At 53.7% G+C, this 25006-nt stretch overlaps 2 protein-coding genes across 4 annotated transcripts; one reads left to right on the plus strand and one right to left on the minus strand.

The window, feature by feature from the left end:
- Nucleotides 1-1232: 1232 nt before the first annotated feature.
- ANKRD52 (ankyrin repeat domain 52) lies at nucleotides 1233-18872 on the plus strand. The gene is made up of 28 exons (XM_081127102.1): nucleotides 1233-1349; nucleotides 1668-1751; nucleotides 2208-2286; nucleotides 2488-2558; nucleotides 3638-3838; nucleotides 4806-4893; nucleotides 5022-5164; nucleotides 5439-5651; nucleotides 5930-6008; nucleotides 6324-6438; nucleotides 6627-6709; nucleotides 6816-6933; nucleotides 7141-7209; nucleotides 7392-7532; nucleotides 7613-7693; nucleotides 8945-9056; nucleotides 9252-9323; nucleotides 9597-9798; nucleotides 10019-10106; nucleotides 10185-10302; nucleotides 11026-11245; nucleotides 11425-11512; nucleotides 11616-11699; nucleotides 11816-11961; nucleotides 12179-12261; nucleotides 12483-12565; nucleotides 12749-12840; nucleotides 13271-18872. Exons 1-28 carry the CDS (start codon nucleotides 1323-1325, stop codon nucleotides 13519-13521), a joined length of 3231 nt encoding a protein of 1076 aa, XP_080983228.1. The 5' UTR covers nucleotides 1233-1322; the 3' UTR covers nucleotides 13522-18872.
- On the minus strand, nucleotides 18838-24882 carry SLC39A5 (solute carrier family 39 member 5). Of its 3 annotated transcripts, none has more exons than XM_081127103.1 (11): nucleotides 24820-24882; nucleotides 23388-23742; nucleotides 22717-22900; nucleotides 21302-21464; nucleotides 20968-21137; nucleotides 20610-20750; nucleotides 20144-20240; nucleotides 19893-20063; nucleotides 19639-19719; nucleotides 19339-19529; nucleotides 18838-19095 (listed from the first exon to the last, which is right to left on the minus strand). In XM_081127103.1, exons 2-11 carry the CDS (start codon nucleotides 23669-23671, stop codon nucleotides 18952-18954), a joined length of 1626 nt encoding a protein of 541 aa, XP_080983229.1. In that variant the 5' UTR covers nucleotides 23672-23742; nucleotides 24820-24882; the 3' UTR covers nucleotides 18838-18951. The 3 variants fall into 3 exon arrangements, with proteins under 3 accessions (XP_080983229.1, XP_080983230.1, XP_080983231.1); XM_081127104.1 differs by having other exon boundaries at nucleotides 19429-19529; nucleotides 24820-24881; XM_081127105.1 differs by lacking the exons at nucleotides 20144-20240; nucleotides 20610-20750 and adding an exon at nucleotides 20536-20581 and having other exon boundaries at nucleotides 24820-24881.
- Nucleotides 24883-25006: the final 124 nt, after the last annotated feature.

Consider the following 25006-nt stretch of genomic DNA (forward strand, 5'->3'; position numbering starts at 1 on the left):
GTAAAGTTAAGTGTTGAGACCGAACAAAAGGGAAAGAACCTGTTAACCAAGGAAGACTTCCTGGAAGAGTTAAGTTTTGCATAGTATTGTAAATTTTATTTTCAATATGGTAAAAAAATTTTAAAGTACATAGTGATAGATAAATTTTCCTTTTATTTATCATTCCCTGTCTCCCAGTTTCTCTCTTCAGGAAAAAGCACTGGTACCAGAGTGTTGCGTATCTTCCCGATGGAAATCAAGATATTGAAAGCAACGAGGGGGCACAGATTGTTGGAGAGCAAAGGGAGGGCTTTTATATCTATTCCTTGACAGGGGAGCAACTGCTACCCTTCTTCCTAAATGTGTTCCCTTCTTAGAACACACTTACTGAGTTGCTGAGCTCTAAACAGGACTCTTAGTCACTTTTTATAAGTTGTACCAATTTTTCAATATCCACTTTTCTCCTCTCTTTTTCCGTTTCTGGGCTGGGCTGTCCTGCATCCAGATCTTCCCTGATTGGCTGCTCTCTGGTCTCTCCAATGGAGAAGGGGAAGCACCCCCACCCTTTTCTGGGTAGAAACCTTTGAGCCTTTTAAAGTGTAGCCAACACCCTAGTACCTTAAACTGGCAATGTGGTAATTAAGGAGTCGAACGATGCCCCTTCGGTTGGCTTTGGAGGCCTTCAGCTGCCAGCTGTCCTAACCTTTGTGGGGTTTTTCCGCAGCAGGAGAGCCCTTCGGATTGCTCCCTGAAGTTTGAGCACTTAATGCTATTTCCTTTCTACGCAACTCATGTCACAGCTAGTGGATTTACGCGCCTTCTCTCCCTCTGAAGCTATTGCTATATATAATCCCCAGATTACCACGCCCCTGCTTCCCCAAGTCTGTGGGGGCTTTGGGGGTGCGTAATATCTGACGGGAGGAGTTAGCTCCCGAGGAGGCACTGAGGCATTGTGGGCTGGGTCCTCAGGTTGATCGGCACCGTAGGCCAAGGTCCCGGTTGCCGCTAGAGTCTTGTTGGGGCCGCCAGACTGGAGCGGAGAGCGCTGCGCCGCCCGCCTGGGGAGACCAGGAACCAAGGCGCAAGGTGGGGGAGCCTAGGGAAGCTGCCAGGGCGGGGCGGAGGGCGCCCCGGCCCAGGGCAGCGCGGCGAGGGTCCTGCGGCGGGGCCCAGGACGGCCGCCAGGGAGCGCTGCGGCCGACCGCTCGCCCGTCCTCCTGTAGGCGGGGCTGCGCTCTCCCCGCAGCCGCCGCCGCAGCCGCCGCCTGGGCTGCCCCGTGTCCCCGGTGGATCCTGCGCCGCCGCCGCCGGGAGCTCGATGCGGACGGAGCCCGGGCCGGGCCATGGGGATCCTCAGCATCACGGACCAGGTCAGCCCTCCTGCCTTTTCCCGCTTCCTCCCTCCAGGGCCCGGCGCCGCCGCCACGCGAGCCCGGGGATGTGCGGCCTAGGCAGGGCCCGAGCCCGGAGCTCCCGCGGCTCCCGCCCCGCCCCACGCCGCGCTCCCCTCAGCCGAGCTGGTGTCACTGGGGGCCTGGCGGCCGGCGGAGACGCCGCGAGAGTACCCTGCAGCCAGGACCCCAGAATGGAGCCCCTTCAGCGACACCCCCCCTCAGACCTGGAGTGCCCCCTCCCCCCCGCCCCGGTTCCGCTCCGGCCCGCTCGCTGAACGCTGGTTCTCCCTGCAGCCGCCCCTGGTCCAGGCCATCTTTAGCCGAGATGTGGAGGAAGTGCGTTCCCTCCTCTCGCAGAAGGAGAACATCAACGTGCTGGTGAGTTGAGATCGGGGAGGATGGCGAGCCGATAATCTGGGCCCTGGTGTTCTGGACTCCTCCCCACCAGTGGGGCGGCTCCGTGTCTCCTCGGTTCGGATGAGGCCACAGCTCGTTTCACCCCGGGGTGGGCGCCTGCTCTACCTTTGGAGATGGAGAGAGGTCAGGGTCGAAGCACAAACCAGTGGCTGAGACTGCCCAGAAACGGTGTTCTCTTCCAAAGCATCAGCGTCTGCAGCGCCCCCTCCTCTCGTAGAAGGAGACGGCTTCCTGGGCTCCTGGGCCCTGACCCCCTACTCCACCCTCCCTAGGTGTTCGCTTTGACCCAGGATTGGGATTTAGGAGTCCGCAGAACCTATGGGAAGAGGTTGTGGGGGAAGGCCTGGGGCTCTAAGACTTGGGCTGGGGTCCTCCATAGTTCACCACAGCAGCTGCTCCTCTTTTCTGCTTTCCCAGGACCAAGAAAGGCGAACCCCACTGCATGCTGCTGCCTACGTAGGCGATGTCCCCATCCTCCAGTTGCTACTGATGTCAGGTGAAAGTGGGGAGCTGGAAGGTGTGGCACCTAGGGAGGGAACCTGAGGGGAGGAGCCTCTTTTTTCATATCCAAGGATTGTTCTCTGGTGGTTGGTCCAGGCAAGGCTACAGCTCCGTCCAGATTCTCAGGCCTGATTACTGGCTTCCTTTCCTACCTCTTCTCCACCTCCTCTCAAAAGAGGAAATTATATCCCCACAGGTGCTAATGTCAACGCTAAGGACACACTGTGGCTGACCCCTCTTCACCGTGCTGCTGCCTCCCGAAATGAGGTACAGGCCTCCCACCTTCTTTCACCTTTCCAAAGAGGATGAGTTGATTAAAGGTGGAGGTTAGGGTTGGAGAGCCTCAATCCTCTGCCCTGCAAACTGGTCTACCCCAGGATAGGGAGAAGACCAGATCTTGGCCCCTCCCTCCTACCCCTAGAACTGGCTGGTAAGGTGGGGCTGAGTGTTGCCAGCTGATGTGACGTAAGGGGAGAGCTTAACACTGGGCTGGCAGACTGCAGGGGGCCCTGCTGCCAGGCCTGAGTGACTCATCCCTCCCTGGGGGGCCACCTCGGAGTCTGATCCCCCTCTGAGATTTTTTGTCTCAGGGACAGGGGTAGTGATCTGTTGCATCCCTGCCCCTCAAACAGTATGAAAGTTGACAGCACAGGGGTCAAACATGCCTCACCAGTTGGGTCCATCAACCCTGAAGAGTGTGAAAAGGAGACCTCTCTCTTATTTTGACAGTCACTTTCCTGGCTGTAGCCACCAGGGAAAGGGTGGGACTGACGCCAGTGGGAATGCGGTGGGTGATAATTGGGAGGGCCATTTTAGCCTGGGTTTTTGGAGAGGAACCCAGGCCCGCCTGGGGAGCTGGGGAACCAAAACGTGAGGTAGGTTTGCTTACCTAGGTAATGAAAATGATTTTGGTGCCTATGGAAAGGCTGAAGGAGGGTATTTGGGCATTAATGTTGCAGGAGTGTTTATCTTTCCTAGAAGTAGTGGGGGATTGGGATCCTCTACATGTGTGGATTTGCTTGGTAATGGTTCTATGTGTAGGTAAAGATTTTCAGGGTTTGGGTTAGAGAGTAATACTGGTGGCTTGAGGAAGAGGAAGGGATCTGTGTTTTCCTCAGCAAGACAGGGAAGATTTTAAGCTCTAAGAAGATACAGAAGAAGATGGGAGTAGGTATTGAGAACCTAGATATACTGGTCAAATGAAAAGACACTCTGTGCTGGGGGGGAGGTGGTGTGGGGGAAGAATGTGGCCACATGTGCCATGCTGACCTATTCTTCCCTCCGTTCCTATTGTTTTACTTCCTACTGCCCCTTTGTCGTTTCTCTTATCCCCTGCCCCTGAACAGAAGGTGCTGGGGCTGCTGCTGGCACATTCAGCAGATGTGAATGCCCGGGACAAGCTGTGGCAGACACCATTGCATGTGGCTGCCGCCAACCGGGCCACCAAGTGTGCTGAGGCTCTGGCACCCCTGTTGAGCAGCCTCAACGTCGCTGACAGGAGCGGCCGCAGTGCCCTGCACCATGCAGTGCATAGTGGGCATCTAGAGGTGAGGACTGCTTCCAGTCCATGCTTAGCCTAGTCCTTCCCTTTCCTTCCTACTCATCTTCCCTGGCTTCTGGGCCATCAGACCTGGGCAGGAGAAGCCCCAATGGTTATATGAGCAGTTGGGCTCAAGCATTGAATGAATAGTCATGTTAGATTGAAATTCTTGACTTGGACTTCAAGAGGGTGATAAACCCTGGAGTTGCATGGGAAATGTTTGTATACATGTCTTTTTCTGAAGCAAGAATCCATGTCTTTCAACACATTTTCAAAGAGTTTTCAAGAGTTTAAAAACCACTAGATTATGGGGATGTAAAGTATAGCATAGGGCATATAGTCAATAATATTATAATAACTATGTATAGTGCCAGGTGGGTATTGGAACTATCAGGGAAAACACTTTGTAAAGTATATGATTGTCTGACCAATGTGCTGTACACCTGAAACCATTACAAAATAAAATTGAAAGTAAACTGTAATTGAAAAATAAAATTAAAAAAAACAAACAAAAAAAGCTCGGCCAGGTGTGGCTCAGTGGTTGAGCATTGACCTAGGATCCAGGAGATCGTGGTTCAGTTCCCGGTCAGGGCATATGCTCGGGTTGCGGGCTCAACCCCTGGTCAGTGGCATGCAGGAGGCAGCCAATCAATGACGACTCTCTCATCATTAATGTTTCTATCTCTCTCTCCCTCTCCCTTTCTCTCTCTGAAATCAATAAAGATATATTTAAAAAAAAAACAAAAAACACAAAAACACTAGATCACCTGACGAGACTCCCTCAAAGTTCCAAATCAGCATGGGATCTCCTTCGTAGTGCCTGCTTTCTCTGTTCCCTCTAGTTTTCGAGATTGTTCTGCTCAAGAACAAAGACCATTTAGGCTGCCTCAGCCTTTTCAGGAGCTGAGGTCTCTGTTCTTAGGTAGGTTGAGGACATGAACTTGGCACTGAAGGTGTTTCATATCCTGATACAGACGGTGAACCTGCTCCTCAATAAGGGAGCCAGCCTGAATGTCTGTGACAAAAAGGAGAGGCAGCCTCTGCACTGGGCAGCTTTTCTGGGTGAGAAAGGGTTCACGGGAAGAGCGGGAATTTGATATTTAAGATTCCTGGGGCAGGGAGAGGGGTTTGCTGCCCTCAGAGAGAGGCACTCCACAAACCCTCCTTGAGAGCATTCCCTCTCTTCCTAGGGCATTTGGAGGTCCTGAAACTGCTGGTGGCACGGGGAGCAGACCTTGGCTGCAAGGACCGCAAGGGCTATGGGCTGCTCCATACAGCTGCTGCCAGTGGCCAGATTGAAGTGGTGAAGTACCTACTCCGGATGGGGGCTGAGGTGAGGGTGCTGAGCACAGGGGCTGGGGACTGAGGGCAGGGAGTTGGAGATCAGAGTCTGTTATGGAGATACAAAGGTGGTTTTGGGAGGCGTGGAGGATGTGGTGAGAGGGTTTGAACAATGCTTACCTTAAGTAATAGTGCCCTCAGTCTTTTGGGTCAGGAATCTTAGGGGGCTCAGGCAGTCATTGGATTTCTGGGATTCTCTAGGCTGTCTGTGCCAGCTTCCACTTTGTTTAAACTGACCTCCCTTACCCCCATCCCTGGAAATCCAGATTGATGAGCCCAACGCTTTTGGAAACACAGCTTTGCACATCGCCTGCTACCTGGGCCAGGATGCTGTGGCTATTGAGCTGGTGAATGCAGGAGCCAATGTCAACCAGCCGAATGACAAGGGCTTCACGCCACTACATGTGGCTGCAGTCTCCACCAATGGCGCTCTCTGCTTGGAATTGCTAGTCAATAACGGGGCTGATGTCAATTACCAGGTACCTGAAGGGATAAGGCTGAGACTAGTGGGAAGAGGAGCTTGGCTCTGGGGTTCCTGATCATATCTTCCCTCTGGATAACTCTCGAGGGAATTGTCCACTTGCTTCCTGGGGTGATCAGATCACTTGCCAGGGACCTGGGAGAGTGTGGGCTGAGAAGATGTCCATATGACTACACCGTCCTCAGATGTGTTCTTTGGTAGGGGAAACAGGGCATTCTCTGTGCCTTGCACTGGGGAAAAAAAACACACACACGAAAAAATGCCATGTTTCCACAGAGCAAAGAAGGGAAAAGTCCTCTGCACATGGCTGCCATCCATGGCCGTTTCACCCGCTCCCAGATCCTCATCCAGAATGGTATGGATTCGGGAGACTTTGTGCTCCCTTTTCTTCTTCCCCCAGAGAACTCATTTCTAGAAAACCCTTTGCTTCCTTATTCTGCCTCCTACCCTATCTTCCACTCAGGATGGGCACCTGGAGATCTGAGCTAGGCACCAATGGAAATAGCCCTGCTTTGCCTGCCCCTTCCCCTAAGGCTTACAAACAAGATAACATGTAGAATGCTGAGCCTGGCACCAGGCACATACTAACCACTTAAATGGGAGCTAACTAGTGTAAGTGGTCTGAAGCCTAAGGTCTGCCTGAGTATATGTGTATACATCCCTCTCTCAGGCAGCGAGATTGATTGTGCTGACAAATTTGGGAACACGCCACTGCACGTTGCTGCTCGCTACGGACACGAGCTACTCATCAGCACCCTCATGACCAATGGCGCAGATACCGCCCGGTGAGTCAGGGCTCCTAGCCCCACTTCTAGGCTGCCTCAGATCTGTATAGATGGCTCACATCAAACATGGAGGCACAAAGAAGCTTGCCAAAGGAAAGCTCGTAATCTAGGCTGGTGGTGGGTCACAGAAAAGAGGCCTATAACTGGTCCCTCCTTGACCCAAGGAGTGAGTCCCAACTTCTCCCTAGGCGCGGCATCCACGACATGTTCCCCCTGCACTTAGCTGTTCTTTTTGGATTCTCTGACTGTTGTCGTAAGCTTCTTTCCTCAGGTATGTGCTGACCAGTTGGGAGTTGGGCAGGTGTGTAGGGGAGCGGAGGCCTATCCCCTCTGCTCAGTGCCCTCACATGGGATCTCTGGCTGTTCTGGCCTTGCAGGTCAGCTGTACAGCATTGTATCTTCTCTCAGCAATGAGCATGTGCTTTCAGCTGGGTTTGACATCAATACACCTGACAACCTTGGCCGCACCTGTCTTCATGCTGCTGCTTCTGGAGGGTGAGTTCTTTTCCCTCTCTCCCAGACCTTGAGAAGAGAGCTGGGCAAGGGTCAGCCCCCCCTTTCCTGCTCAGATCTCTTCTCCTCTCATAATGGGAGCAGTTGCAGCAGAAAGGGCTGTCTAGTTCCATCCTTCCTTAGCCCCTCCCTGTGCCTGTGGCTTCTCCTGGAGGCTCTCACTCTCTTAACCCTCATCCTTCCTTTTAGGAATGTTGAATGTCTTAATTTGCTGTTGAGCAGTGGAGCTGACTTGAGGAGAAGAGACAAATTTGGAAGGTGTGTTAATGTGCATGGGTATACGTAGGGATTATCTGATTAGAGACACAAATGATAGAGCAAGAGGTGGAGAGGTGGAGACTAAGTGAGGAGAATATTACAGAGCAGCTTTTGGCTGCATATCTGGGTGCATTTGGATCTGTCCCTGATTCTTCTACCCACCTTCTTCCACTTCTTCCCAGGACTCCACTGCACTATGCAGCTGCCAATGGCAGCTACCAGTGCGCTGTCACGCTGGTGACTGCTGGGGCAGGTGTCAATGAGGCCGACTGCAAAGGCTGCTCCCCCCTCCACTACGCTGCTGCCTCTGACACCTACAGGAGGTGAGACTCCTACTTTGGCCCTCTCAACTCCTCTCACCTTCCTAAACCTCCCCCTGACTTCTCCACTCTCCCTCCCACAGAGCAGAACCCCACTCATCTTCCAGCCACGATGCTGAAGAGGACGAGCCACTGAAGGAGTCCCGCAGGAAGGAGGCCTTCTTGTGAGTAATTGAGAAGACTGCTGGGTTGTGCTTTCCCAGCAGTGCCAACTCTGGTCCTCTTCTTCCACCCACTGTGAACCCTACCACCACACTTCTGCTGCTTTGCTGTCAGCCATCCAGCAGTGTGTTTGGAGCACTCTGAGTTTAGTCCTGGGTTAAGTGTTGTGAGTAAAGACAAAAGTTTGAGGCATAGTTTCTTCCCTCAAGGAACAGATGGTTTTCCTGAGAGAATCAGAAAAACCAAACACAAAATCATTTGTTTATTCCACAAGCATCAATTGAGTAATCACTTATTAGCTACCAAGTATTGTGCTGTGTACTAAGGATAAAGGATAAATTACCCCAAGTTTCTGCTTTCTAAAAGCTAATAATCTGTTGGGAAAGATAAATGAAAGGGCACTTATACATTCTAATGTAAGATGTTAATAATAGGGGAAACTGGGCATGGAGTATATGGGAACTTGCCTCTCCTCACAGTTTTTCTGTAAATCTAAGACTGTTCTAAAATAAAAGGTTTATGTTTTTAAAAAGGATACTTACTATTCCAAGAAGCTCAGCTTTGTGGCCTTTGGCAAGTAACTTAACCTCTCTGTGTCTCAATTTCCTCAACCATAGTAAGGGTCAGACTAGTATCTACCTCATAGGATTATTATGAGGATTAAACTAATGCACAGGAAGGGATAAGTCTTGTATTATCACTACTAGTACCACATTGTATGCAGGAAACGTATTTATACGTTTTACGTTGACTGGTAGTAGAGCGCGCGATAAAAACTACCCGCAAACAATGTGGTACAACTACTACTAAGCAATGCAAAGGATGCCAAGGGAGTGCACAGGAAGAAGCACCTAACTGGGAAGGTTGGGGAAGGCCTCACAGAGGAGAGCCTGTTGGGACCGAGTCTGAGATGAGTAGACTTCAGACAGTCTGGGAGAAGGCATTTAAGTTACGGGATCAGCGTGCCTGGAGGTAAGGGGAGAGTGTCGATCAGCAGAACGTTGATAACTGGTACTTGTGCTGTAGGTTCTCTAGTAGAGCATTCAAATGATAAAGGAGGGCATTGAAGCCAGGGCAGACCTGGAGGAGGGGTGGGTCTGGAGCTGGAGTTGAATGGGCAGTGGTTAGCCTACCTGGGTTTTCACCAGCTAGGCTTGGAGGGGCTCCCTTGCCCCTCTCCTCTGCCTCTCCCAGAACTGTGCCTTCCTGGACTGGGCCTGTCCCCACCTCACAGTCTACTCCTACCCCCCCAGCTGTCTGGAGTTCTTACTGGATAATGGTGCAGACCCTTCCCTGCGGGACAGGCAGGGCTACACAGCTGTGCACTATGCAGCCGCCTATGGCAACAGACAGAACCTCGAACTGGTATGTGTGGGATGTGGCCCTGGATAGGAGAGGGAGGGGCAGGGCACCTTGGTGTTTGTGGATTCTGAAACCAAGGGGGACTGAATCAAATGTGGTCTCTAGATCCAGGGGCTCAGGGGATTACTGTTTGTGGGGAACAGGGCTAATATCTTGGGATTTCCAGAACTTTAGCACCTGTTCTTTTGTCCATTGCAGCTCTTAGAAATGTCCTTTAACTGCCTGGAGGATGTGGAGAGCACCATTCCAGTCAGCCCTTTGCACTTAGCTGTGAGTCCCAGCCTTTTCTTCTTGTCTTCCTTGACCTCACCTGCCCCACACACAGGTGCACCACTTGAGAACCTGTCCTTTCTCCTGCTTTCTTATGGGGATGTGGCAAGCAGGCAGTGGTCTGGAGAGGGGATGGGTGTAGTTCAGGTTAAGAGCCTGAGGGGTCTGAGGAGCTTGTGGGGAGGACTGCTGCTTGGAGTCTCCCCATGGGCCCCAAAAGCAGAATGAGTCAGTGTCCTGAGCTGTATCCATTGGTTGTCTGCACCCCTCCAGGCCTACAATGGTCACTGTGAAGCCCTGAAGACACTGGCCGAGACGCTGGTGAATCTGGATGTAAGGGACCACAAGGGCCGGACTGCACTCTTCCTGGCCACTGAGCGAGGCTCTACTGAGTGTGTGGAGGTGCTTACGGCCCACGGCGCCTCTGCCCTCATCAAGGAGCGCAAGCGCAAGTGGACACCCCTGCATGCTGCTGGTTTGTATGCCCTCTAGGTTGCTGCCTCCCCTTGCCACACCAGGCCTTGGAGCCTGGTCCACCATCCTTCCTGATGGGATTGGAGGTGGCAGTGGAGTGGGGTGAGGAGGATGGAAACTTCATATACTGATTTGTAGCTTCCTATCCCCCTGCCCCTTTAGTCTTTACCTGGCCTCCTTCCCCCTGACCATGCCCTAACACAGGTCCCCTTTCCTCCTAGCTGCCTCTGGTCACACTGATTCCCTGCACTTGCTGATCGACAGTGGGGAACGAGCTGACATCACAGATGTCATGGATGCCTATGGACAGTGAGTATGGGCCAGGGTTGGAGTGTAGGTTTTCCCATTCCTGCTGGGCCCTCACCCTTTCTCCTGCCCTCTCTGTAGAACCCCACTGATGCTGGCCATCATGAATGGCCACGTGGACTGTGTACATCTGCTGCTAGAGAAAGGATCCACAGCTGATGCTGCTGACCTCCGGGGCCGCACCGCCCTCCACCGTGGGGTAAGTGAGCTCCTGGGTGAGGTTGCTCATAGTTGGGCCTGGACATGGAAGCACATGTCCCACCACCAGTAGGACATCAGATTGCCTAGCAGGTGGGCCAGGATTTTGTCCTCAAAGTTGTCTTATTGGGCTTCACTGTGTTTGCTCCAGGATGAGTACTTGACATCCGCAACTGATCTCCCTGATCACCTTGCTTTGTAATCATCTACAACCACCTGCTCACCAACCAGGCTCTGTCCCAGGGTACCCTGCTGACCCTGTCCCATTGGATAATGATGCCACTACCCAGTCCTTCTCCACCATCACTTGTCCTAAAGCCACCTCCTCATCCCACAGGATTCTTTGATCCCTTAGTCTCCTTCTTACCCTGCATTCTGTCTCTCATTCCAGAGTGCCAGAATTCACTCTTGCCATTCTGATTGTATGTTGGTCTAGAGAATGAAAGAAGGAGATGCTGATTGTTAACACTTGGAGTCATTGTTGTAAAGACTAGGATTAGTTGGGGTGGTAAACACACAATACAATATACAGATGATATATTTGTAGAATTGTATACCTGAAACCTGTATAATTTTAAATGTTACCCCAATAAATTAAATTAAAAAAAAAGACTAGGATTGGAGCCTTGGATGTGGATCTTACTCCTGAATCAGTCCCAAAGACTGGTCATTGGAAAAGGAATGATTCCTCACCCCCCACTCCCCACCCCCATGTCACCCACAGGCAGTGACTGGCTGTGAGGACTGCCTGGCTGCCCTGCTGGACCACGACGCATTTGTGCTGTGCCGAGACTTTAAGGGCCGCACACCAATTCACCTGGCCTCTGCCTGTGGCCACACTGCAGTCCTGCGGACCCTGCTGCAGGCTGCCCTTTCCACAGACCCTCTGGATGCTGGAGTGGATTATAGCGGATACTCGCCCATGCACTGGGCCTCCTACACTGGTATGGGTCTGGGGTCTTTGCAGGCACAGGAGTTTGTACAGAGACTAAGGATAAGTGGGTTGAGGGAGGGACCTGGGTTGATCTAGTTCTGGAAGCAGTGTCAAGAGATAGGATAGGACTGATGTAGGGAAGCTTCAAGTCATTTCTGTCCATCACTACTCTTCCTTCCTCATACCCAGGACATGAAGATTGTCTGGAGTTGTTACTTGAACACAGCCCATTTTCATACCTGGAAGGAAACCCCTTCACTCCTTTGCACTGTGCAGTGTAAGTCCTTTCCTATGCCTCAGCCCTTCTCAAGGGTCTGTGACCTGGGCTTAGGACAGGAGTTTGCTTCCCTTGCCCCTGCTGAGCCTTCCTCTTCCCCCAGAATTAATAACCAGGACAGCACCACAGAGATGCTGCTGGGAGCTCTGGGTGCCAAGATTGTGAACAGCCGAGATGCCAAAGGACGGTGAGTGAGTGGCGAAAGGCGTGGGGAGAAGCCTGAATTGCCTCTCTGGCCTCCTCCTTCTGCTCAGGTAGAAGAGCCTTTCCTATCTTACTATGCCCTGACCCCCTACCCTGCAGGACCCCTCTTCACGCCGCTGCCTTCGCGGATAATGTTTCTGGGCTCCGGATGCTGCTGCAGCATCAGGCCGAGGTGAACGCCACTGACCACACTGGCCGCACTGCGCTCATGACGGCAGCTGAAAACGGGCAGACGGCTGCTGTGGGTGTGTAGGGGCTGTTTCTGGAAGGGAGGAGCTCCCCTGGGGTTTTTGCAAGATAGGCCAGCCCCGCCTGTGGGGTTCTGGAAGCAGGAGGCATGTCTTTGGGTGTTTCACCCTCTGCAGATGAGATGCAAAGTGTATGCAGATAGGAGGGTGGAGAACCAGGATTGCTGCTGCTCTGGGGGGGAGGCGTCAGTCCCTCTCTGTCCCCTTTCTCTAGAATTTCTGCTGTATCGAGGGAAGGCTGACCTTACTGTGCTGGATGAGAACAAGAACACTGCCCTCCACTTGGCTTGTAGCAAGGTACTACCTCGAGTGGTGGTTGTGAGGCTGCATATGGCAAGGTTTGATGAAGGGGGCTGGGCTGGCTTGATAGGGTAGAGGACTGGAGTGGAAGTCAGGATCAGCTAGCCTGTGTGATGGTGGGATTGCTCTTTGTCCCACTGCCATACTCCCCCAGTCCTCCTCTGTGGCCTGTCATGCTTCCACTTCACAAGTCTCTCTTCTATATTCCTCTCCCTCAGGGCCATGAGAAATGTGCCCTCATGATCCTGGCAGAAACCCAAGACCTTGGCCTTATCAATGCTACCAACAGTGCGCTGCAGATGTGAGTGCCCAGGGAAGGGGGCTCCTGGCTGGGGGAGGCAGGTGGGTGAAGAAAGCCGCCTGCATTCCAGGGGTTCTCTGGATCTCACAGTATTTGTTCAGTGCCCTGCTACCCTGGCTGGGGGTGGAAGGGCAGCTTGGCATCCCACTGACTTCATGCTCCTTCTCTTTTCTTTCTTCGAAGGCCACTCCACATTGCTGCCCGGAATGGTCTAGCTTCTGTGGTGCAGGCCTTGCTGAGTCGTGGGGCCACAGTGCTGGCTGTGGATGAAGAAGGTGAGTGGGGTCTGGAGCCCCCCTGCCTCTCCTGGGTTTGGGGTCAGGGACATTCTTCAGGAGGTAACTTCATAAACTTGCTATAAACTGGATTTTCTTCCCAAGGGAACTCTTCAGAGCAGGGACTGAACACCAGTATGCTAGAGTCTCTGAGGGAAGTCTGCAGGAACTAGGTGGAGCCAGCAGGATCCTCAGAAAGACTCCCCCACACCTTTCAGCATCCTGTCCCCCATGCTCCGCCTTTAGCTCCACACTTCCACAGTCTGCCTGTCAGCCTCCTTGGACCCTCATGACCCTTGACTTTTGGCTATACTGGGTGCTTGCTTGCCTTGGCTCTCTCCACAGATAAGAGAGCTCACGGCCTGAGGGAGGGTGAATGGGGGGCCAGGGATACAGAATCCTCTGCCTTAGTTCTCATTCTTGCCTGCAGGTCACACCCCAGCACTGGCCTGTGCCCCCAACAAAGATGTGGCAGACTGCCTGGCCTTGATCCTTTCCACCATGAAGCCTTTCCCACCCAAGGACGCCGTCAGTCCTTTCAGCTTCAGCCTGCTCAAGAACTGCAGCATTGCAGCAGTCAAGACGGTGGGTGGCTGCGGGGCTTTGCCCCACGGGGCCTCCTGCCCCTACAGCCAGGAGCGGCACGGCGCCATTGGGTTAGATGGCTGCTACTCTGAGTAGCCCCTTTCCAGTGTCCCTCTCCCTGCCGGTGGCTTGATATCTTATTCTATTTATTTAGAAAAAGTCTATACATTTAGGGCACTTTAAAGGAGAACACGACTGGGTTGGGGGGCGGAGGGGGGAGAAAAGCACTGGGGAGCAGCTGCTTACCCCTTTGCCACACCATCCTGGCCTGGCAGGGGTCTGGGACTAACAGGGAGCACCCCAGGCCCTTGGTACCCCCAGGGCAGCCCCTTCTGCCAAGTGTCCCAAAATGATTGCTAAATGCCTGGCTCCCCCTCTCTTCTACCCCATCTCTCAGTTCCCCCTTTCTGCTGCCAGCGATCCCAACTCATCCCTCTGAATCTCCTCTCTGTGTCCCTCTGCCCCCTATCCCTCCTGCCAGGCAGATCCCCTCCTCTTTTTCCATACCCATCACTGCCTCCCTGCTCGGCCGGCTCCTCCATCCCCGCAGCAGTGAGAAGCCTTAATTTCTGGTACTGTGTGAGCACTCTGGGGGCGTCCCCCTCCCCCTTCAGGGGCAGCTAGTGGACGAGGGGGGAGGGTATTTAGCACTGGGGCCTGGAGCTTTTCCCCCATTTCTGTACTCTATCACCCCTAAAGTTCAAATGCAAAACACTTGAAGCAGCAACTACTGTACCTGGGCCCCAATCCTGCACTCTCCCCTGGCTCCTCATATGCAAATCAAGGGCTGGTTCTGCCCCCACAGCCTACCCCTCCCTGCTTCCCTTTCCCTCCTGGCCTGGCCCCCTAACCACGCACTTTAACCTTGCTTCTTTCTTTTAACTTCTTTTGGGAGGGCAGAGCCTCTGGCCATTCCTTCACTGGTTCTCCTCTCCCTTAACTTTGAGGCTTGTCATGAATTTTTAAGTAAGCATTTTATCCTTTAGGGAAACAAATTAATTTCCTGCCCATTTCAAAACCACAGCCCTAGAATGTCCTATGTGTTTCAGGCATGTGTTTGCATGTATATGGAGGGAGGAACTGTGTTCTTCCTCCTGTGCCCCCCAATCCTATAGTTCCTCTGTTCCCTGTCTGCTACCACCTTCCATTATGTCCAAGAGTACCCACCACCCTCAGTCACTCCTGATCTGAAGCCAAAGATGGTGGGAAGGGCCGGGCAGACTAGGGACTGTGGCTACTTGGGACTGGGCTTCCCCTCCCGTGTGAGGATGAAGCTCTGACCTAAGGAGCAGCCTACAGATACTGAGGTTAGGTCCTTGCCTTCCCAGCAGCAGGGAGAGGGGTTTGAGCTAGGGGCTGCACTGAGAAGATTCCTCAAAGTTGCACCCCAAAAGCCAAACGGCCGGAGTGAGGAGGGGGCAGTTTTTCTCTAAATGTAGCATTGAATTTGGCCCTGGTCTCTTCAAAAGCCCTGTCCATCCATCTCCTAGCTAAGCCTCCTGGACAGTTGGACCCCTTCCCCACAGCCCAGTGTTCCCTTCCTCACACTCAATACCTCAGCCAGGGGCCAAGACACAGAACTTGAATAGAGGTCATGCTCCCTCCGCCCCCACAGTGCATCCTTGCCCAGTTTGGCTGCCATCAGTATTGTCCGCTGAGAACTGGATGGGCTTCGTTTACACAGTTGAGGGTCCCCGTGTTGGGAGCCCTCATTCTCCTGCCCCCTCTCATGCTTGCTTTATTCATCATCTTACCTAATTTTCAGTTGTGGCCCCTGCAAATCTTGCCACCCTTGCCAAGGGTGGGCTGAGGGGAGAGGGGGCATCCCAGGGCCCCTCCCTCCTGCTCAGATGCCCTTAACCATACCTCATGCTGGTCTCCTGATGCCTGGGGTGTTTGTCCAAGTCCTTATTCTTTTTGTCTGTTTCCTTTTCATACTCTCTCTGTGTCTTGCTTCCCTTACCCCTCAGTTCCTAAACCATTTCAAAGCTTCCAAATGACCATTATTGGTGAGAAGGATTGTGCAGCTTTTAGTTTTCATTTTTGTTTTCAAAGCCAAAGGGCCTTGCGACGCCCCTCTTGCCCACTTCCCTTCACACCCTGTCCTCCCCTATACGACAATCAATGTGACCTCTCTTAAGGGCTGCAGCCCCCCACCCCCCACCCTGCTGGTTCTGCAGAGCTTGCCCCCTAACTTTAATTCTCTCTCCTGAAATCTTCCCATTTCACCCCCTCCCTCTCATTTTGGTGCTGGGAATTAGGTGGTGGGGGCGGGGGAGAAGGGATCTAGGTCCTCCAGAGAAGGAGACTCTCGGGGTATCAGTCGTGTTCTCCTTTATCAATGTTCGGCGATGACAGGAAGAATCAGAGTATTTGTCAGGACCCCCATTGTTTTTGCTAGATGAGATTTCTGGTGGCTGCCTGCCCGCCCCCTGCTGCCCCTTCAGCACACCGTCAGCCATGCTGGGCATGTGGTGGGGCAACCTCTGTCCTTCCTCACATGGCTGTGAGGAAGCCTAGAGGACAAGCAGCCTCCTCTCCTATGCCAAAGGAAATCCCACACCCCACCCCAGGTTCTCCAGCCCCTAGTGTTTTTTGAAGCATTTTGACCATTCTCATGGCCACTGCATATTTATTTTAATGTTAAGATTTTTTTTTTAACCTCTTTGACTTAAACGGGTGTGGAGAAGTAAAACAGGCAGAATGCCCCCCAAACTTTAGTGGGTAGGGTGGGGAAGAAACCTCTCCTTCCCTTAACCCACCCTCTTCCCCTCCCTCTCCCCACCACAGCTCTAAAGCACTTGCTTCAAGTAATAAGCACTTTTGAGAAAAGGCCTATCTTAAGTGAGGACCCTGGGAGCAGCCCCAGGTCCCAGCAAAGGAGACAGAGCGAGGGCTACATAGGAGACAGGGAAACATGTGTAAATCAGAGGGCGAGATGAAAAGAGCCAGTTTTTAGTTTCTGATTTTGGGGGGATATGTTTCTGATTGGGCGGTGGCTTTAGTGGGTTGTGTACTATCCCTCAGAAAAACAAATGGCACAAACTGTGGGTCCCAGGATGGACCAACAGACCCAGGTCACTGCCACTGTCCAGCTGAGACTGATGGGCCACCTCCCCCACCCCTTGGCCCCCTGAGCCATAGGACTGCTGAAAACCACTGAATGTACAGCCCAGGTTGGGGTGGGGAGCAGCCCCTGGGGGAGGGGGCTTCTCCTTTTGTTTGGTGCTGTGGGGGGTGGGAGAGATGAGACTAAGGGACTGCCACCCCACTTAGACATGTGTTCCGCGGGGTGGAGGGGCTGAGGAGGGCCTACCTCCCTTTCCAGCCCCGGCCATGGCCCCTCTTCCTTCCTCATCCCTATCCGTTTTGACTGTAAGTCCAGCTCACCTTTGCCTTCAATATGTAACCAAAGGAAAACTCAATACTGTTTCCACCGCTGTCTGCCCACCTGAGCACCTTCTTCCTCCCTGGACCTAGAAGGGGAGAAGAGGCTGGGGGCACGGGGGTGTGGGGCCAGAGTAAACGGTTCTACAGCTGTACCCCCAAAACCTTCTCTGGGGTCTTAGAAGGGGCCCTGAGAGGCGGGGTGGGGCCAGGCTGGAGGGGCTGGGAGCAGGCCCACTGTGGATCTTGTGCACATGCTTGTTTTTTTGTTTGAATGACTCCAGTGACTGTGCTCCAGCAGGGAGGCCCCTTCCTCCTTCCCTCTCCACCATTCCTCACCCTCTCCCCACACCCAGTGTTCATCTCCTGCCTCCCCTTCCCACCGCAAAGGAAAATAGCCTTACAGACCCTAGCCCAGAAACCCTCCTCCTGGGGCAAACCAGTGTGGGGCCCCATCCTGCCTAGTTTGAACCCTACCTTGTAAGAAGGAGGGAGAAGGAGCAAAGCTGCCCCTTCCCCCTGATCATGGTGGCTCCAGTCCACCGCAGCCTTGACCCATGTTGGGAAAGGGTGGAGGTGAGGAGTCTTTGAGGACCAAGCCCAGTGGTCTGGGAAGAGGGAGGTAGAGAAGGAAGGGTCTGACTTGAGGACTCCCTCCTCCCAACCCCTAGAGAAGCGACCAAATCCCAGAGATGGAAGGAAGCTGGGGTGGGGAGGGTCTGCTCTATGAATTACTTGAAGGTACTGACTCTGAGGCTGCTGTTGCCCACTTAAGTGTGAGGGGGACATTGTCACTGCATCCGGGAGGGCAGAAGGTGGAGGGTGACGAGAGGATCCGCCCTTGGCCAGTGCTCACTCCTGCTAGGCCTCTTCCCTGGGGAGCTTGGCTTTGCCCCCAGGGAAATTGGGGAGAGCCTTCCCCTCCCATGTCCATCCCTACTGTGGGCACCTTCTCCAATTGCACTAAAGTAGCTGTTGTGCCAGTCTTACCCCCACACCAGGTGGGGTCTCTGCTTCCAGTCCTTTCTCTCCCACTGCCTCCGCTCCCGTCCCGGACAATCTCCTTGTTCCTATATTCCTGGATAGCTCAGCTTTGTATGTGTGTGTTTGGGGGTGGGGGTGGGTTCCGGCCGGAGTGGGCTTGCTAGGGGTTTGGGAAAGGCTAGGGGAAGGTGGAGGATGAAGTCGCCTCTCCCCTTCCTCAACTCCAAGCCACAGAAGCCTGGGAGGGGGGGTGCCTACTCTCGCTGCTGTGTGTCTTGCAGATGTGCCAAAATGGGGTTGGGTGGGAGGGGAGGGTGCCTGGCAGAGTGGCCCCCAGGGTGGCTCTCTCAAAGCAATACAGTTCCTCCTGCCTGGGGGACGGCAAGACAGGGGAGAGGGTTGGGTTGGGGACCTGGGGGTTCCCTGTGTATAGCTGTGTATATTCAGGGGTGTTCTCTGTCTGGTACCCACTGCGGGCGTCTATGTGTGTGTGATCCTCCCCCTTCCCTGTGCCCTGCATGACCTGTGATGCTGCAGACACCACCATCCTGTGTGCAGGGGTGTGTTGGGAGCACTGAGGGGCATGTTCCATGTCCTGTTGCACCCTCCACCCTGTGACCCATGTACTCGGTTGTAGGAAGTAAAGAGAACTGAGCACAATTCACTGGATTCTAGTTGAATCTTTCTCTAAGCAATTTTCCCCTTCCTGCCCTTCTCCCTGCTCTGGATCCACCTGTGGTGCTAGCGTTGGGGTCGGGGGTGTTTGATGCTGGTGGTCAGCAATAAAGGGCAGATCTGCCCAGATGCCTGTATCCCCAGGGTGCTGAGGGCAGCAGGAAAAAGTGGAGACCTCAGTGCATTGCCCCATCCCTTCCCCTCCTCCCTGGGCTAAAGCACAATGCTCTCCCCGCAGATTGATGCTCCCTACATCCTCCAGGCCCCTACTCATGTCCTCCCCGACCTGCTTTGAGTCCCCCTCCCACCACATCCTAGTTTTCTATGCTGTTTTGGTGCGAGTACAACTGTCGTAGTCATGGCTTTGGGATGGGTTCTGTTTATTAAAATCCTATTGCTCCTACTGGCCCTGTGTCCCGCCTCCATTCCTGTGGTTGGGGGGAAGGAAGGGCAAGCTGGACGCCTTTCCACTGGCCCCCATCAGCCATCAGAGACCAGGGGCCGTAGCTGCTCCTCCAGCAGGGCTATGGTGAGCATGAGGCTGCCCCCTAGCAGCAGCCCCAGTCCCTGCAATAGCACCTCAAGTGTAGAGAGGGGCTCAGGAGGACGCAGCAGGGCTGGTAGCTGTAAGAAAAGAAAAACATCAGGATCCTGACCTTATCTCTGTCCCCAAAACATGAGAGTAAAGTGTCAGGAAGTATCAGCAGCCCCCCCCCCCCCAACTCTTCCAGGCCCTTGTTTCTTGGACTCTGCAGGCCTGTGGTTCAGCCCCCTTACAGGTGGCCCGTGGTGGAGAGACTGATACTTCCCGCTCCACCAACCCACTGCCCCCTTCCCTCAGTTTCTCTGCACTACCCCACACCTCACCATGTCCACAAGGGCCACATAGAGGAAGACCCCAGCAGTGACCCCAAACACCCAGGGAGTGAGGGGGACAGGGCCCAAACTGAGCCCCACCCCTAGGCCTGCACCCCCCAGTCCTAGGGCTCCAGACACCAGGCTCAGCAGCAGTAACCGCCGAAAGGGCAGCCCTGCCCGGAGCAGCATTGCAAAGTCTCCTGTTGGGAAGAGAGGACAGGGTAGGAGGGAATAAGCCAGGGCTGCCCCTCACCAATGTCACCCACCAGCCCCCAAGTTCCACCCCAACTCCACTTCTGTCATTCCTACCCAGTTCGTGGGGCAGCTCATGGCAGAACACTGCTAGGGTGGTGCTGAGGCCACTGGAGAAGCCATCAGAGAAGGCAGCACCTGGGGTTGACAGAACTGGAGGTGGGCAGTCTGGAAGAAAGCTCTCTCCAGGGGCAGGGGCCTACATTCCCTCTGTGGTCCTCTCATCTCCCCACTTCCTGGTAGCCCTCTCCTAGCCCCAGTCAATAACTAGGAACCTCCGACCTGCCTCCCTCCGTCCCCTCTGCTCACACCTATGGCCAGCCCATCAGTGAGGTTGTGCAGACCATCTCCTAGGAGGACCATCCATGTTATACTGGTGTCACTGCTACCCTGGTGCCCATGACTGTGGCCTTGGTGCCCAGCAGGGGCTGGGGCTGATGGGGGCTGGCTGTCCTGCTCCCTGCAGCCCTGAGCCCCTGGCTCTGCAGGAAGAAGGACAAGGATAGTGTTGGTGGCTGCAAGTGAGACTGGGAGCCTACTCTTCATTTTCTCCTCTAGTCACCTGGAGCTGCTGGTAGGGGCTGAAGTGCCATCCCACTGCCGTCCTCTGGGTCCAGGTCTGGTGTTCTGAGATCCTTTCTTTTTCGCCTGCAGCATCTCTAAAATAGGAGGGTATCCCTCCTGGTGGAGGAGACAGCAGCACTGGGGGCTAAGGAGAGGCCAGGCTACCGGCTGGGAAAATGAACACCTGGTTCTGTTTCTGGCACTTGGGGATGTTTTTTGGCCTCTACTCTCTTCCCAGGTTGGCACCTCCCTGTTGTTGACTTGAACTGGGGAGGAAGCTATTGGGCCAGAGTCCTGAGTCTATGCTGAGAGAGCCTACCCATTCCCTGTTAGCAGTCAGGGCCTGCAGTCAGGCAAACAGCAGAGCCAGGAGCACACTCATCCCCTCACCTCCTGGTTCATGTGGCCAGTTCTTGGCTAGGACTCTGGTCTTTGGCTGAGGAGGAAAAAGGGGTATCACTCACTGGCCTGAGTCCTTGGCGCCGCAAAATCCCTAGCATGTTCTCCAGCAAGAAGAGCAGGATGAGACCGCCAAGCACCGACAGCCCTGGACCCAGTTCTCCCTCTGGTTGCCCGCTAGGTCCAGAATGATGCCCTCCTTGTGCCTGACAGAGAGAAGGTCAGGGCAGACCCCAGAAACCCCTGCACCTGACACCACCCCCCTCCTGGGCACAAGGTGGCAAGTCTTATACATTCTACTAGAAGGCAGCTGTGGGCTGACGGGGAGGGGATGTCCTATGACTGGGAACACCTTGGATATGAGGGGGCTGTCCACCAATGGGGAATAAGGGTGCGGGGAAATAAGGAAGGGAATCCACGTACATGTGGCAGCAGGTGAAGCAGTGCATCCCCACAAAGGGTGCCCACAGCCAGGGCCCCCAGGAAGCCCAGCAGGGGCCGCAGTAGGCGAGATCCCAGGAGTCGAAGAAACAGCAGGGAGAGGGGAGCAGGGAGGCTCAGCAGTAGGACTGCCAGGGCACTATGAACCAGGGCTAGGAAGAATCAGGCTGAAGTTAGGCCAGGTCAGGAGGGAGGGACTCAGAGGCAAAGATACACTGAAAGGGGAGGAAGCACCCCAATCAACCCCCTTCCTTGGCTTGGAACTCACTCCCTACCAGGATTCAGGGTGCCCTACCACCCATTCTCACCCACTGACCAGATAGTAGATCCCCTGGGGGGGTTGGAACTGGGGCCTGGATGCAAACACGGCTGTCGATCTGATAAAGCAAGGCTGGGCACAGCAGAGCGAATTGATGAGGGGTCAGAGGAGCAGCAGGGCTCAGGCCAAAATTGACCAGCAGCTGGGAGCCATTCAGACACTAGGGGAGTTGAGTTGGGAGTCATACATTGAATTGTGACTTGGATCTGCCCTTCCATCAAATGGATTCCTGGGTCTCTCCCAGCAACACCCCCCCCCCGCCCCCCCAGTGCATCAGGGACTGGGGACAGATACGAGTAATCAGTATGTATTAATTAGTGAATATTCAATCCAATGCAAATATTCGATTCAATGCAGATTAGGTGCTAGTGAACATTGCCACCATTTCCCTCCCTACCAAGCACCTGATTTCATTGATTTGGTCATGGAGTTGGTTGGACAACTAGAGCTCTCCAGTCCAGATTCTTAGAAGGGAAAAGAACCTGAAATGCCATTAGACCTTCCTCTCAACAGACCTGTCACATGTTTATCCAGCCTTGGCTTGAATGCTTCCTGCTATGGGGCACTCACTCTCGCCAGGCCTGCTTCAGGGTTAACTTTGGCTGTCCTCTGGTGTATGTGGAACAAATTCACTGTCTTTTCTGGATGAAGACAGTTGTCAGCTCCCTGCAGTTCTCCTCTTCAGATAACCAGCCCCATAACCTACCCTGGGCTGCTGCTTTGGTTTTCTCTGCTTTGTCAAGTGTGACACCTAAGCTGGGTCTCGGAGTTTTGGGTGCAGCTTATCTGCTCTGAGCCCAGAGGGAACATACGTCATATTGGAATAACATACCCTAAAACCACATATGGATTGCCCTGGCTGGTGTGGCTTAGGGGTTAGAGCATCTGCCCTCAAAACAAAGGGTTGCAGGTTTGATTCCCTACCCTGGTTGGGGGGATTCAGGAGGCAACCAATAGAATGTGTTTCTCTCACATTGATGCCCCTGCCCCCCCCAAAATCAATGGAAAAATATCCTCTGGTGAGGATTAACAACAAAAAGGACCACATGTGGATTTTTTAAAAAGTAACTGCATTAAATTACTGACTCTCTCTACCTGGCTGGATACTTCAGTGTCATCCCGATACTCTAAGGTTTCGGGTTCAATCTCCAGTCAGGGCACATACAAGAATCAACCAATGAATGCATGAATAAGTGGAACAAGGTGTGTGGGGGGGATGGAGGTGGAAGAGGGCATAGAGGAGATATGTGATAGAAAAAAAAAGTGGAACAACAAAATCAGTGTTCTTCTCTCTCTCCCTCTGTCCCTAAAATCACTAAAAAAAATTTTTTTTTTAATTACTGACTCTTTAAACATTTCATGCCATCTAATCCCATGGCTCCTTTGCCCTCTCCAGAGATCATCAGACTCACATCCTCATTCCGATGGTCAGCCAGCGAATGGTCTAGCAGCAGGAGCCTGTGAAAGAGGTCCAGGCTCGAGGGGGCTGGCCCATGGGGTGGTGGTGGGGCCTTTGGCTCCTCAAGGTCACCCCACTCCGAGGGACTCAGAGGCAGTTCTGCCCAGACATCCACATTCAATTTGGGGTCCTGTGGCCTGGACAGATGGATGGGATAGAAAGTCAGATGCCCGTGTTCTCTGAGAAATCCCGCTTGAGAGGCTACCAGGGAGCTTAGGGGAAAAGGGAAGACCAGCCACTGGCTGGAGTTCCTGGAACTCAGAAACCATGAAATGTCAGTCCTGGGAGGATCTTAGAATTGTCAGTTTATAGGAATGGGGGGCATGGGAGTGAGAGGAAATAGGAGTCAGGGAATAGCCAAAAATGCTACAAAATGAGAGCCAAGTCAGCCTGGAGACATTGAGCACTGGGACTAAAAGCAAGGAATTAAGGGCACAGGGATTTGGAAAGAGGAGAGAATTAGAAGGTAATAGAGGCAAAAAGGGCTCTGAAGGGGATACATGGAGTCAGGTTCTGAAAAATTTGTAATCCCAGGAATCTGACTTTAGAAACCAGAAAATTGAGACAGCTGGAGACTGATCTAAGCACTAAAAAGAGCTGGGATGTGGAATTTTGGGTTAGTACCTGTGTGTGGAGTTGTCTTCAGCTGGGGGTACAGGCCGACCAGCCGGAGGCCCATGCTGTCCCAGGCGCAGCCCCTGAACTCGGCCTAGCCCCAAGCTGTGGAGAAGCCTCGCAAGGCCCCCTGCAGTCAGCGTGCCATTCTCCCCATACAGGCCAAACAGCTGGGCTAGGTAATGGTTCTGCTCCAGCTCAGCAGGGCCCAGGTTGGGGGCTGAACCCCCTCCCCAGCTCAAGGCCACACATACACATAGGCCAGCCAGCAGATGACTCATTGGGAGCCCCATTATTGGGGGGAACTGGTGAGAGGCTCTGGTTCTAGCTTCTATTCCCCCCGGAACATCCTGAGGACTGTGCCCTGGAAGAACAAGGAAGAAGGGTAAGTGCTCCTGCTCTGCTGCTCAGCTCAGGGCCAGAGGAGATCCCTCACTCCTCATATAGCCCCCCACATTAAATTCAGCAGCAGCCCCCACTCTAGCTGCCTTCCTCCCTCCTCATTGCCTCCTGCCAGAGCAGCCTCTTCTCTCATTTGCCAGTTCCTAGAACACCTTCTTCGACGCTGAGTGCTCCTGATCCAGAGCTGACAGTCTATGCCCTGTCCTCTAAACCCCAACCCTCAACCTTGCCCCACCTCTCTATCTCTATCCCCTTCGATTCCCAGGACCTCACCTCTACTGGTAGTATAAGAACCCCGTAACCTTAGGTCCCCGTCAGGCTTTGCTGTGGACACTAAGAGGTTCCAAGTCAGGGCAGGGAGCCAGCGGGGCTCAGCCTCCAGGCTCCCAGGTGGAATGGAGGACACGTCAGATGGAAGGCTGGGATGGACAAGCCCCCCCCTTAGCCCACCTGCCTTGGGGCGGGGTCAGGGGTGGGGCATGTGTGGGAAGGCTCACATGGTAGAAGAGTTAATGGTTCACTGGTCTCTTGGGTGGGGTCAAAGGTCAGTCTGCTGGGGGGGGGGGGCCCAGTAGGGAGGGGCCACCCTCTGCCAGTGGAAAAGCCACATGGCTGAGGAGAATCTAGGCCTGGTCTTTTCTTCTAAAAAACCCACCCCTAACCCAGTTGGTACTATTTTAACCTTTCCCTGCATATGCTCCCACCCTACCTACCTTACATTTGGCACTGTGCTTCATTATCTCTACCCCCATCCCCACATTCCCTGGGAAAGTTGGACCCAGGTGTTCCTAAACTGGAGAGGAGGGTAAAGAAGCAGATTAAGTGGCAACCCCACATGTATGGAAAAGAAATTATTTTTAGCAATTCCTCACCCCAGAGAGTAAGAGCCAGAGCTTTGGGAATCAATGACCAAGAAAGGGGAAGCTCTGTTGGGAAGAGGGAAGAAGTATCTAGCTCCCTTCTGATGTCCGACCTGGCTTAAAATCAGGGGAGCAGTCTGATTAGGGCGATTGGTCCAGGGGGTCCAGGTTGGTATTACCTGACAGCAGGAGACAGAAGGGACGCCCAGAGGAAGGGGGACACAGCCTTCTAAGTTCCAGCTGTGAGGGGGGGTAGACAGGCAGGCGGGCAAGGGTCACCTGCAGGGAGGGGGCAGGGGAGGGACATTACCTTAAAGGGGCAGGCCTACTTTGCCTAGGCCTCCTTACCAGTAACTTCTATCTCCT

This window comes from Miniopterus schreibersii, assembly GCF_964146895.1.
Source record: "Miniopterus schreibersii genome assembly, chromosome: 2".
Taxonomy (NCBI): Eukaryota; Metazoa; Chordata; class Mammalia; order Chiroptera; family Miniopteridae; genus Miniopterus; species Miniopterus schreibersii.

Bases quoted from the DNA above. Each gene is read 5' to 3' on its own strand.
- SLC39A5 (XM_081127103.1), bottom strand. From the start codon at position 23,671: ATGGGGCTCCCAATGAGTCATCTGCTGGCTGGCCTATGTGTATGTGTG. The intron at 20,064-20,143 runs GTGACTAGAGGA...TTCTTCCTGCAG, and splicing joins GCCCCTACCAGCAGCTCCAG to AGCCAGGGGCTCAGGGCTGC. The intron at 19,530-19,638 runs GTAGGAATGACA...TCTTCCCAACAG, and splicing joins TGAGCTGCCCCACGAACTGG to GAGACTTTGCAATGCTGCTC.
- ANKRD52 (XM_081127102.1), top strand. From the start codon at position 1,323: ATGGGGATCCTCAGCATCACGGACCAG. The intron at 6,439-6,626 runs GTGAGTCAGGGC...ACTTCTCCCTAG, and splicing joins AATGGCGCAGATACCGCCCG to GCGCGGCATCCACGACATGT. The intron at 9,324-9,596 runs GTGAGTCCCAGC...GCACCCCTCCAG, and splicing joins TCAGCCCTTTGCACTTAGCT to GCCTACAATGGTCACTGTGA.